Consider the following 11,855-nt stretch of genomic DNA (forward strand, 5'->3'; position numbering starts at 1 on the left):
GATGAAAAAAAACTTAACCAAACTTTTTTCTCCAACACTCAGATATTTTAATACAGATTTTTTTTCCCCCAAACACATACATTGTAGTATGTCACAGCACTCTGAAACAAAAAAATATTTATAACGACCCAGTTTGTATTGTACAAAGGAAAAATGCGAGAATAGAGTTGTCAAGTTATCAGACATAATCATAGTCGTAATATTGCAAAAATAGTCCTAAAACTAGCAACAGATAATAATGCAAAACATTCTGATAGAAACAGATATTTTGTGTACTGTCAGCTGTTACAAATCTAAAATCATTTCTGCTTACCTGAAAACAAAAATACAATTACAGTAAGCGTCTCATGGCAGAAAAAAAAAAAAAAAAGTCTTGTCAATGGCAACTCTGCGCTAGTCATCAAACTAGAGACACAACAGCAGGCCTTTAAAGACTGGTATAAATAAATAAATAAATATAAATAATATAAATACATGAATAAATAAATGATATAAATAAATAAATACGCACTTGAGGAATCAGAAATGCATTGGCAATAGAAGTAATTAGTACGAACAAAAAAGTATTTGTCGTGTAATGTAATTTGATCTTTAAATCTGCTTCCTTCTGTTTTTAAACATGCACTTTGGTCCACCAATAGTTTGAAGCAGCATTTCAGATGAGGTGCAGCCACGGGTGGATTTTTGTTCAGAAACCTCAGTTATAAATCACAACACATTAAAAATGTTGCTTTTTTTTTTTTTTAGGTCAAACTTAAAAACAGGAAATGGAAATATCTCCAAAACATGACATGCTAGAAAATAACAACTTTTTTGAATTGCCATATAAAATATATTTAGGAACACAAAGTCATTAAATTCTGCTTTTGAAGTGTGTAATTTGAACACGCACATGACATACACGTACAAATTAGCTTGCACATGTTTTCAGGTAGGAGTGATGATGGACAACAGCTTCTCAAGCTCTGCAATGTAGCTTCGTGGAGAAGGGTGGTCCCAATATTAGGGACAGTGTCCTTTGTGTAGATTGTCACTTTGTTCCAGATGTCCCTTTTGACCAGCCACAACGATAAAGTGAACCTTCTAGATTTTCAGTTGAAATTCTCAAAATGTCCAAGATTCACGTTTGGTCTTTGAAAAAACAAAAAGACATGTCTTCATACTGTTTGTAGTATGTAGGTAAATACTTCCATGGCACCAACAAAAATGGAATCAACAAAAGCATCCTGGTGTCCTCTTTGGCAAATCGGGATGTGATGGAAAAAAGCAAATTAATCACCACGAGTCAAACACTGAAATCTGTTCTTGAAGAAAAGGAGGCCAAGTTTGCTTTGCGAGGCGTCAGAGGAAGCCGCCGGGTAACGAAACTTGGCGTAGGCCTTGTCGCTTTCTGATTGGCTGGCCCAGGGGAACTTGATTTTGCTGGCATGACTGACGATGACGTCGTCGCAAGAGCCCACGTGGAGTGATCCGAGACCATCGATGAAAAACTCTGCAAACAAACACTCATCTTAACGATTTGAATCCCACACTAAAGTTTTTATTCAATTTTACCAGCATAACTGCTTTGTTTAAACTCACCTAGGTGGGCTACCCGGTTGAGGCGCGGGTCAAAGCCGACCTGCTGCACTTTGTCGGTCCGAGCCAGGAAGAAGTTAACCACCCCGTCAGTCACCACGCAGTTGGGGAAGCCTTGGATGATGTGATGGAACCCTCTCCTCAAGTGCAAACAGTCGCCATCCTCCTCCCCGGGTTCGATGGATATGGTCTGCCTGTAGGTGGTGCTATATCCTGTGGCCTCACAAACTGCACCGCCCACCTTGACATGCAAACATCGACATCGCCTTAAGCGCTAAAGCAAGCAATTTAAGAAAAGCTAAATTATTTCGCACATTTCAGGGGTATACTGTAATGTCTTGTGTGTGTCTCACCAGGTCCAAAGTGGTTCTCTCTAGAACATCCACAAATTTTTCCAACTTGGTCTTGCTGGTGAAGATGAAATCATCATCCACCCACAGCACATACTTGGTGGTCACTTGGGAAATGGCCAGATTCCGACCAGCAAACCAGCCCTTGAGGACATCCAGAAATCAAACATCAGGTACAGTGATGCCTTGAGAAACGAGTGACCCAACTTACAACGTTTTGTTTTTTTAACAGAAATGGTGAAGCAGCACATATAGACACGCAATGTGACAATACTCTCTGGCAAAGTGAATTCTGCTTCATTGTTATTACTGGGTATTTTTATGAAGTACATTTTGTTAGTTGTGAATTCAAATGAGTTCCCAAGACTCATCAATGGAGAATATTCCATCTCATTGTCTTACCTTTCCAAAAGGCATGATGTAATGTTCAATGTAGGGCCCAGAGATACTTTGAGGATTTTGGCTGTCATCCGCTATAATAATCGTGACGGTTGGATAGTATTTCCTCACGCTGTCGATGAGGTTCTGAAGCTTGTCGTAACGGAGGAAAGTCTTTGTTGCTATGGTAACCAAAGCACTGATGTTGTACTCTGAGGAAAGCGGGGAAAAAAAAACAATCACAGATGAGTGAAATGTCTTTATAATAGTAAAAATGGTCCTAGATTTTATTCAGCGATGACTTTCTGAGCACTCAAAGTCACTTTAGAAATAAAAACACACCTCCTTCAGTTCCTGTGTTGTACAGTTTAGGTGTTGCACCATGGCGGATTTTGATGATGAAGTTGGCTTGATGGCCCTCTGTCTCAAAGTGGACTTAAAAAAAAAAAATACAACACAAAGCAAGTCCGAATATGTTTTTCAATGGTTGAAAGTATGGAAAGATGTTCCAAAGCCTCACCTGTGTCCGCCGTATTGGGATGGAACAGCGTGTTGGTGTACGTGACAAACTGCAGCTGTCGGTTAAGTTGGGGCAGAAGGTTGCTTGACAACATCATGTGCATCTCGCCATCACCTTGGATTTTAACCCCGTCCACCTCTGCGGCAACATTCAACGTCCCCAACGTGGCGGTCAGATTTATCTGCAACAAAGATAATCATGACAAAGTGTCTCCAATGTGACTAAAAAAAAGAAGATTTATAATAATATTTACTGAGTAGTGGTCTTTGGGAAGATCCTCTAGAGCCAATCCTGAAAGAACCATTGAATAAAAATGTGCTTTTGATGTGCAGAGCATATTTTTGCTGATACATACCTGGGATGATGATTGTTTTGAGAGGCCGCACCTCCACGCCCTGCGTTGGATACTGTAACGGGTTGTTTGCCTCGGCAATTATGAGCACATCTGCAGATGTCTGTAACCTGAAGGTCATAGCCAACACACAATATATAGAGATCATATCATATAGATGACACGATAGAATTAGGACTTTTTTTTTTTCCCACCCCACACCTTTTCTGGAGGTTTTTGAATTCCTTGTCTCGTCTCTTCTTCACCTCTTCCAGCTCGCTGGCCTGGAAGGCCGTGTGAAGCGGGTGAGCTGACACCCGTGATGATAAAATTTGGAGGAAAGGTAAGGTCACTCCTTCGCTTTCACAAACGCATCCGTTACGTGCCAACAAGCTGCCAAAGTCAGCACAGACAATTGAGGGATCAGCTCATTTGGTTTGTTTTGAAAAAAAATTATAATAATCCCGCTAATTACCCTGCCACACTCTCGCGCACATGGAAGGGGATGGTGCTCAAGTGCGGATGAGGTTCCGGAAGACGGTCCTCCAGATGCCTCTCATCTAGGACACCAGGTCGCTGCCAGACCTCAATTGTTGTGTAGGCTCGGGTGGGCCACGTGTGGATGAGAGCCAGAACCAAGCCCACTGACACCAAGATACCGAACAACACTGTCGTCCTCAGGGAGCGCATCCTGACCTTTAAGTAACAAAAAGACCAATTTCAGTCTGAGCTTAAATTTTGTACGACAAAGATGACAATTCATATGTGTACATTATATTAGGACACATCTGAGTTCATTCCCTTGAAATGTGGCTCGTAAATCAAATGCTGGAATTTCGCCATGTAAAATTGGCTGAATATTTGTACACATACCAGGAGTCTCTCTGAATGTGTTTCCTACATTTAATATCTTATCCTGATTATAATCTCATGTGATAGGCCACACCCTGCACTCATTAGCCAATCACTGGACACCTTCAGACAAACAATCTTTTTTTTTTTTTTTTTTTCATTCAAATTCACATCTAAGGACAATTTAGAGTCTTCCATAGATGCAGGTTTCTTAAATGTGGGAAAACATGCAGGAGGGCCTAATCTGAGATTATAACACAAAAGCTCAAAACGGAAGGAGACATGCAAAAATTATTTGACACTGTGCTGCTATTCATTATTTATCTTTTTATAGACATTCTTGGGTTGTTTGTGTACCTACCGTTGTGGTCAGTGTGTATGCATGCAGATCCTAATCATAATAAACTGTTACTTATGTTGTAGAAAGCTGAAAGTCGCTATACATGAGCAAATAATGATACTGCATGGAGAACGGTGGCTGTTTTAATTATAGGCAGGAAAACATGGAGGTGAAACAGACAGTGGACATGACATGCTGTCCATATATGGACACAATAGATATCGCTTGGAGATGTGTACCGTTACATTATTATTATTATAAATCTGATACATTTTCATTCCTCACGCCTTGTCATTATGATACATCTGAACATTAAGAACGACCGCACCAGGCCATTTTTTGCTATGCATGAACAACGCAACAGCAGGGTAAAAAAAAAAAAAAAAAAATCACATTCATTAAATGATACAGACTTTCAAATGCATGCAATAAAAAAAAATCGTTTTCTTTATGAAATAAAACACTCACCTCAATTTAAAGGCCCATTGCAGCTCTTCCCCTGTATGTGGACTGCAAGGAGATCGCCCCTCTTAATGGACCCTCCTCCTCTCCAGTGCTCCCGAAGACGGATGCATACGTCTAGAAGCGGTTTGTGCACTCAAGCTGCCTACTGGCGCATCTTCACAGCGCAAGTAAACAAGCGCTTGTGAACTGGGAGACAATAGTGCACGCGTAATCCTCACTACTAATGAATATGTTTAAATCCAATGTGGCTTATTATGAACACGTGTGCTATCAATACTGATATGTATTTAAATAGGTCCTGTGGAAAAATATAGACGTTCATTTGAAAACACAAAAAAAAAATGATTTTATAAGAAGCCCAATATTGTTTATTGCCACCCAGCCGATCCCACCACAAAACGTGATAATGAAAAATTATGTAGACTGACAGACAAGTTAGCCAATCACAGAAGAAGACCATATCCTCCTTCCTGACCAATCAGCTGCAAAAACGTAGAAGACTACCCAGTTTATACGCTTTATTTCTCAAGTTGCAAGTAGCATTTACGCCATCAATTTAACCACTATTATTATTTTTTTCCAATCATCAGGTTGTCAATATAACACTAATAGTCTGCAGTTATTACGAATGGCTAAACAAACACTACTCCTGTAGCGTAGAAGAAGAAAAACAAACAGAAGAAGAAGAGGAGGCGGAAGAGAAAGAAGGGGCGTGGAGTTGCGCGTCAATAATGGCTGCTTACCTAGTACGGTGTCGCAATAGATTATACGTTTTCTTATTGTTATGCCCGATTTGTATCTCGGCTTTCTTTAATTTAGAAGAACTAAATGAGATGAAGTATGAGATTCGGATTCTACCTGATCCTGTCATCATGGGGCAAGTAAGTGAGGTTATTTAATTGGCGCTAATGATTAGCTCAAGCTACCTTTCGACAACGGTTGTTGGCTAGGCTAAAATGGCTTATAGAAAATAGAAGCTTTGTATATAGACTGTGTTCCTTTGCTTTACCTCCATTAGTGTGTTGTGCTAATACGTATTTTTTTGTTTTAGTTTAAGTGCCTCAGATCGCAGCAGCCAATTGACAGCTGTCACAACAGAACTTCCACTAAACAACATTCAATTGTCAATGAAATGTCACACGGCGCAATATTTATCTGTATCACTGTTTCCTCGTAGACCAAGACAGATGAAGTCATGATGGTGTCCAGTAAGTTCAAACAACCGTATGAGTGTCGACTTCCAGCCCAGGCAGTACGCTTTCACCAGGACTCTGTGTCAGATTCTGATTCACAAGGGTACACAGGGCCGGACATCCCTGATCTACTCAGTCCCATGCGAGAAGCTCCCTGTCTAGTCTTGGTTGGTGCATTTTTTATTTATTTTTTAATCTTTAACAAATCTAACTAAATAAAAATGCTCACATACTATGACAACAGTAGCACTTTACCAGACTGGCATGTATTGAACAAAGAACAACTTGATTTTCTCCAAAATGCTCATTTGCTCAAGTGCGCTGCCACGACACTCCTAGTCAAGACTCACTGTAGAGAACATTCCAGCTAAATCGGCCGTCTTGGATCTACAATGTTTGCTTTATCAATAAAGATCACAGTCACAGCTAAAGCACGAACACAAAGCAGGAGCGACATCGAGCTTGGTTCACTACAACTATGAACAATCGTTTTCCCATCGTCACAATATGCAACTTATTGTCTTTATGCACCTTGTGATTGGGTGATGACCAGTTCTGAGTTTATCCTGACTTTTGCACTAAATCAGCCAGGAAAAGATCTATAAAAAATATATATGGATGCTTTGCATGAATCATTTATCATGAGTTTTGTGTGTGTATCTTTCAACATTTGCTTTTTGTTTTCTCCCTCAGACAAAAGATTGGTGGACATACGAGTTCTGCCATGGTCAGCATATCAGACAGTACCACCTTGAAGGTAAGAGAATTGTTTTTGTATTGTTTTCTTAAAGCTGTTTCTTAAGATTTGTGTTACTTCTCAGACTCTGAAATCAAAGGGGATATCCTCGTCCTGGGCTACTATGAGTCTGAATTTGACTGGAGTAATGAAACCGCAAAGGTAATGATTATTCTGATTGATGAAAATTGACAACAGTTCCTTATAAACTCATGGAAGATTTTGCGATGGTGTTCCAGGCCTCCAAACAGCACAGAATGAAACGCTTCCACAGTCAGACTTATGTAAACGGATCCAAGTGTGACATCAATGGGAATCCCAGGGAAGCCGAAGTCCGGGTAAGACTTTTAAATTGACGTTCAGGAGACAGTCCATTACCCAATTTATTCTTATTTTTTTCATCCCCCTCAGTTTGTGTGCGAAGACGGTTCTGGAGATTACATCGCCCGAGTGGACGAGCCGCTGTCTTGTCGCTACGTGCTAACCATTCATACCAGTCGCACCTGCCAACATCCCTTACTGCGACCTCCGTCCACCGCCAAGCCGCAGGGGATCGTGTGTCAGCCCGCACTAAGTCAACAACAGTACATGGACTATGTCAAAGCTCAAGTCTGTGAGTTCTCAGTAAACTTCAAAATGGGCACAGTAATGTCGTGTGGCCGAAACATTTTGCGTTTATAATTTCTCACAAAAGCAGTGAGAATTGCTTCTAAAAAATGCTCGAGATATAAAAATGCTTGTTTTAGTTTGCGATGAAAGTATTTGTATTCTGACTTTTTTTTTTTTTTTTTCCCAGCTGACACAAAGAAAAAAGTAGAGCAAATCTCAGAGGAGCTGAGAAGTCTTGATGAGATGTTGGCTGGTAATGAGGAGGCGAAGGCACCGGTGGACGGACCTGCGGAAGAAACATCACCAGAACCAAGCGATGACCAAGACCAGTCACACCAAAAAGGTGCATACAAGAGTTAACAATCTGTCACATGTTACTTGTTCTTTAGTTGTTGTTTTTTTTTTTTAAACAGACATGGCTGACATGTCTGAGGATGAAGGGTTAGAAGACATGGAGGATTCTCAGTTTTGGGAGGGAGTTACAAAACCTGCAAGTTCCAAATCAAGCTCTTCTCATGAGGAGAGTGAGGTACCCATTTTGCTTTTTAATTTTACATTTATTTGCATAATAAATTCATGGAATTGTCATGTGCTTACTAGAGATAAAATAAATTCACACACATATTTGCCATATGTTGTATTTTTGCTGTTCTGATTTTTTTTTTTTTTTCTGGATACCCATGCTTCCTCCAACATTACAAGAAAATATGCACATTTGCTTTCACCAAATGTGTGAATGTGAGCGTAATGGTTTGCCCCGTAATTTGCCAATGACAAGTTCAGGGTGTATGTTTTGCCCTAATGATGCACTAACGCAATTGAAAATGAATGACATTAATACACCGCTAGAGGGCGTCGTTTGACCAGAATGTACTCCTCTGACCTGATTTTTCTCAGCAGATAGTCGACGATGGCTTGAACTCAATTATTGACAATGAAGTCATAGATGACGCGAATGAAGGTACATTTTATGATCTCACTTCTAGCACGTTGATTTCTTGTTTGTGTTAAAAAGCTTGGAATGTGCAATTTGTGGAATGTTTCAGCTGAAAACTTCAACTTTAAAATCATCACTGACCCGTCAGACCTGATGAAATTTGTCCAGCATCTCAAGGAGAGTAACAGAAAGGTCGGTGCTTTCGTACACATGAGCACCGCGTCCGTTTTTCTAACGCCTGTGTGTTCCATTTCTGCTCGGGGTTTCTATGTAGAAAGCACAAAACCGAGCAAATGCACAAGCGGAAGAAAGACCATCCTTGAACCGCGACGCCGACGACGAAGAGGATGATGAAGATGAACGGCTGCTGGAGGACTTTAAGGAGGAGATGGCGGATATTTCCGTGCCAGCTGATAAGACTAATGAGATAAAGGAAACAATGCAAAAAGAGTTCGACAACATCATAGATGAGGTCAAAGATGAAATGAGAATTTGAATCCTTTTTTTTTTTTTACAGGTCACCACAAAAAGGGCTGACTAATTTTTTAAAACAATTTTTATCTGCAGGCACAGCAAGAATTGGATAGTGAAGGCCTAAAAGGGGAGTTTGATCGCACTCAGGCGACACAAGCGCTGGAGACGACGCTCGATAAGCTTCTTGACCATCTGGAGGAGAAAGACGAGCAGGACCCGGAGCAGCAACCGACGCAAGGTCAAAGAGCCAACGACCCCACCCGGGGCAGCCCCAGCTTGGCCCCAAAGCAGCCCGGTAACCTGACTTGGCATAGTCTGACACTTTCCCTTTCTCCATCTTCGTCACCTTCCTCCCCATTGTGCACGTCAGATGTATGTGTTAATATTCCATCCCGGAATAGACACACACATGGATTTGATCCAGAAAGAGTCAAAGCTCAAAAAGTAATTACCAATAACAAATCACTGCTAACATGCCCAACACCTCAGGATAAGCTTCTTAGAGACAAGCGAATCTTTTGCCGTCTTTAACCAGCCCGATTATCCGTACGCGTGTACACTGCTTTAAATCCTGAACATCCTCGCGTGCTTTCTGTCTACGTGGAGGATTCTTGTCTCTGACAGCCAGTTGTTTGTCCCTCTTTTGTCTCGTCACCCCAGACCAAGATGCCGATGACCATGTTAAGATCAAAATAACTAAGTATAAGACAGGCGACAACTCTGATGGGGAGTTCAAAGTACAGGAGTTGGGCAAAGGAGATCCCCAGTGGCAGCACATAAAGGACGTGGTTAAAGAACAGCTAGAGAAAGCAGGACTGAAGGCCGAAGGTATGAACGGGGAGTGGTCTCGTAAACAATCGTGGAAATCGTAAACTTTATGGCTTTATCCTCCTCCTTTCTCTCTCTAATCATTTTGCTTCTTTAAACCACTCATAAAAAAAATAATCAGATGTTTCTCTCATCTTTTCTTTCCCCTTTGAGTTATATATTGGGTGAATTGTTGGTGAATCGGGTGGTCAGACGTAGTTGGACTTTGGCGCGGGAAGCCTTCTCTACACTTTGCTTGAAATGAGTCATCCATGTGTGTGTGTGCTCTGGCAGTCATCCATTATTCATTCGAAATGTGTTGCTTTGCAAGCCGGGTAATTTTTTTTTTTTTTTTGAGTGATGTTTGAATTTAAAAGGATAACCACGCATTCTCCTTCTCTAGGTAAAATTGAGGTGAAGATCTTGACGCGGAAAAATACAGAGGAAGGGGATCAGTGGCTGACCGAAGAAGACACAAAGTCATTTCGAGAGCTCCTCATAAACCTCCTGGTAATTTTTTTTTCCCTGACATGAAGCAGTTTTCATCATTCATAGAATTATCTCTCAAGAGTTGTAATTATTCATACTGTATGAAAGCAGTACAAACATTTTTTTTTATTTTTTTATTCAAGACTGGAGGGACAGAGGAAGTTCACAAAGAGCAAAAACGACAACAGGAGTTGGAGAACAACTACAGGTTTGTATGGGGCGAAGGCCAAGAGGAGTCCCAGTCTTCCAGCAACTCGGACTCGGATGACGTGGATTTGTGAGCCACGTTCGCTTCGGCTATTTTCCGAAGGCGTGCTTTAGTGGTAATCAACGATGCGGGGAGACTCTTGAAGGACAGCCCCCATTGGACAAAAGGATTTATTTGTTGATATTAAAGCCGGCAGGTGGCACGGCCACATGTTTGCACCTTCCGTCTGGAGTCTGCAATCTATAGCGGGTACATAGGTTTTCGTTGGACGACAGAATCACTGTCAGCTCTACTTGAACGGAAAATGCATTTTCCCTTTTCCAAGATGACTGCAAAAAAAAAAAGATGGACAATGTCGACCTTTTGATAACATTTTCAGTCGTGCTGCCTATTTTACATGGCGGTCACTCATGTTGCCATTCGTAGGTGTGCAATGCAACACTTGAGCGCTTGCGCAGGTCATTTACCTTCTTTTGTTGAGTATGAGACAAGAAATGAAACTGTCAGTAAACACAAGTGTGGAATTTCAGGATTTTTAAACAAATGCTGCCAAAGGGCTTCCTTGGGGTTAGCAATATGTAAGTGAAACTTGGCCTAGTTTGATTTTGTTCTGTCAATAGGTTTCTTGACAGCAAGGAAAGCAACAATGTCACGGGAATATTATATACCAAAAATTGCCTGTGTATGTCCATGCCCAGTCATGCGGGTCATGGAAATCAGCAGAAATTTAATCGAGGCAACTGGATTATTCAAAATGTTTCATATTTAAATGAAAAAAAGCTCCTTAATTGCTGAAGCTTGGTGGTGAGTTCCTCTATTTATGAAACAACTGGTCTGGTCCGCTGAATTTTGTACCCCCGGTCACCGCTGTCAGCAAAAACAACCCTTATATGATTTTGGACTGACAAGTCTTTCAGATTAGAAGTCAAAAGTCTTCAACGATAGAACAATGCCCGAGATCCTTGATTCAACTTTTGTGGCATACCAAAAAAACAAAAACATTTTCTACCCATCTTTGCATTTAAAGGCCTGGATTTGTTGATTTGTGTATAAATTATGGCTCTACCTGTATATATTTTTTGATTTATTCTCTCGTCGTAGTTTTTGTGTTTGTTGTTTTGGCACAACCCTAGTGGTCGCTTCAAGCTGAGTAATGAGTGCAATCTTGATACAAGTCAAGGGTCATACAATAGGAATAAATAATTGGCCGCCTTTCACCTCTCTGAGAGAAATAAGGCCAGAGAGCTTTGTACATTATCATAGACATTGTGGATTTGTATTCCACTTCTTGGCAAAATCAATTTGTCCACATGAACTGCTTTGGATGAAAGTCTTCAAAATAAAAGTCACACTGAAATCCGGTTTACACACAATTTATGTGGAATTATTTCAGTCCATGTCCGTGACAGCTAAATTCATTCTAAATTTTCAACAAAAAGATTAAACAAAGGCGACAGATTGGCTAAATTGAACCTCCACTACACCCTAACTATAAAATATATATATATATATTTTTTTTTTATTTCCTTTACATCATTTGTAGTATAAATGTGATATGATATAAACGTAAAAATATTTTATACATACA

At 40.5% G+C, this 11,855-nt stretch overlaps 2 protein-coding genes across 4 annotated transcripts; one reads left to right on the top strand and one right to left on the bottom strand.

Annotated features, from left to right (window-relative positions):
- Positions 1-35: 35 nt before the first annotated feature.
- b4galnt1b (beta-1,4-N-acetyl-galactosaminyl transferase 1b) lies at positions 36-5,213 on the bottom strand. The gene is made up of 11 exons (XM_085924221.1): positions 4,818-5,213; positions 3,633-3,853; positions 3,380-3,550; positions 3,182-3,288; positions 3,080-3,117; positions 2,827-3,007; positions 2,649-2,741; positions 2,331-2,518; positions 1,932-2,072; positions 1,582-1,819; positions 36-1,492 (listed from the first exon to the last, which is right to left on the bottom strand). The coding sequence occupies exons 2-11, from the start codon at positions 3,845-3,847 to the stop codon at positions 1,272-1,274; spliced, it is 1,593 nt and encodes a 530-aa protein (XP_085780347.1). The 5' UTR covers positions 3,848-3,853; positions 4,818-5,213; the 3' UTR covers positions 36-1,271.
- Positions 5,214-5,325: 112 nt separating this feature from the next.
- On the top strand, positions 5,326-11,628 carry os9 (OS9 endoplasmic reticulum lectin). 3 transcript variants are annotated; one of them, XM_085924218.1, is made up of 15 exons: positions 5,332-5,695; positions 5,992-6,174; positions 6,701-6,764; positions 6,829-6,905; positions 6,983-7,081; positions 7,155-7,356; positions 7,540-7,695; positions 7,766-7,881; positions 8,250-8,313; positions 8,399-8,481; positions 8,564-8,761; positions 8,857-9,058; positions 9,424-9,591; positions 9,974-10,080; positions 10,203-11,628. In XM_085924218.1, the coding sequence occupies exons 1-15, from the start codon at positions 5,546-5,548 to the stop codon at positions 10,338-10,340; spliced, it is 2,007 nt and encodes a 668-aa protein (XP_085780344.1). In that variant the 5' UTR covers positions 5,332-5,545; the 3' UTR covers positions 10,341-11,628. The 3 variants fall into 3 exon arrangements, with proteins under 3 accessions (XP_085780346.1, XP_085780344.1, XP_085780345.1); XM_085924219.1 differs by having other exon boundaries at positions 5,333-5,695; positions 8,253-8,313; XM_085924220.1 differs by lacking the exon at positions 9,424-9,591 and having other exon boundaries at positions 5,326-5,695.
- The last annotated feature ends 227 nt before the right edge of the window (positions 11,629-11,855 follow it).

This window comes from Syngnathus leptorhynchus, chromosome 11 (assembly GCF_054491065.1).
Source record: "Syngnathus leptorhynchus isolate UIUO chromosome 11, UIUO_Slep, whole genome shotgun sequence".
In the NCBI taxonomy this organism is placed as follows: domain Eukaryota; kingdom Metazoa; phylum Chordata; class Actinopteri; order Syngnathiformes; family Syngnathidae; genus Syngnathus; species Syngnathus leptorhynchus.

What these genes read in the sequence shown, in the direction of transcription:
- os9 (XM_085924218.1), top strand. Translation starts at nt 5,546, where the DNA reads ATGGCTGCTTACCTAGTACGGTGTCGCAATAGATTATACGTTTTCTTA. An exon ending in AGCAGGACTGAAGGCCGAAG is followed by an intron (nt 9,592 to 9,973) that starts GTATGAACGGGG and finishes CTCCTTCTCTAG; the next exon opens with GTAAAATTGAGGTGAAGATC. An exon ending in AGCTCCTCATAAACCTCCTG is followed by an intron (nt 10,081 to 10,202) that starts GTAATTTTTTTT and finishes TTTTTATTCAAG; the next exon opens with ACTGGAGGGACAGAGGAAGT.
- b4galnt1b (XM_085924221.1), bottom strand. Translation starts at nt 3,847, where the DNA reads ATGCGCTCCCTGAGGACGACAGTGTTGTTCGGTATCTTGGTGTCAGTG. An exon ending in TTCAAAAACCTCCAGAAAAG is followed by an intron (nt 3,289 to 3,379) that starts GTGTGGGGTGGG and finishes TATGACCTTCAG; the next exon opens with GTTACAGACATCTGCAGATG. An exon ending in TCCCAATACGGCGGACACAG is followed by an intron (nt 2,742 to 2,826) that starts GTGAGGCTTTGG and finishes TTTTTTTTTAAG; the next exon opens with TCCACTTTGAGACAGAGGGC.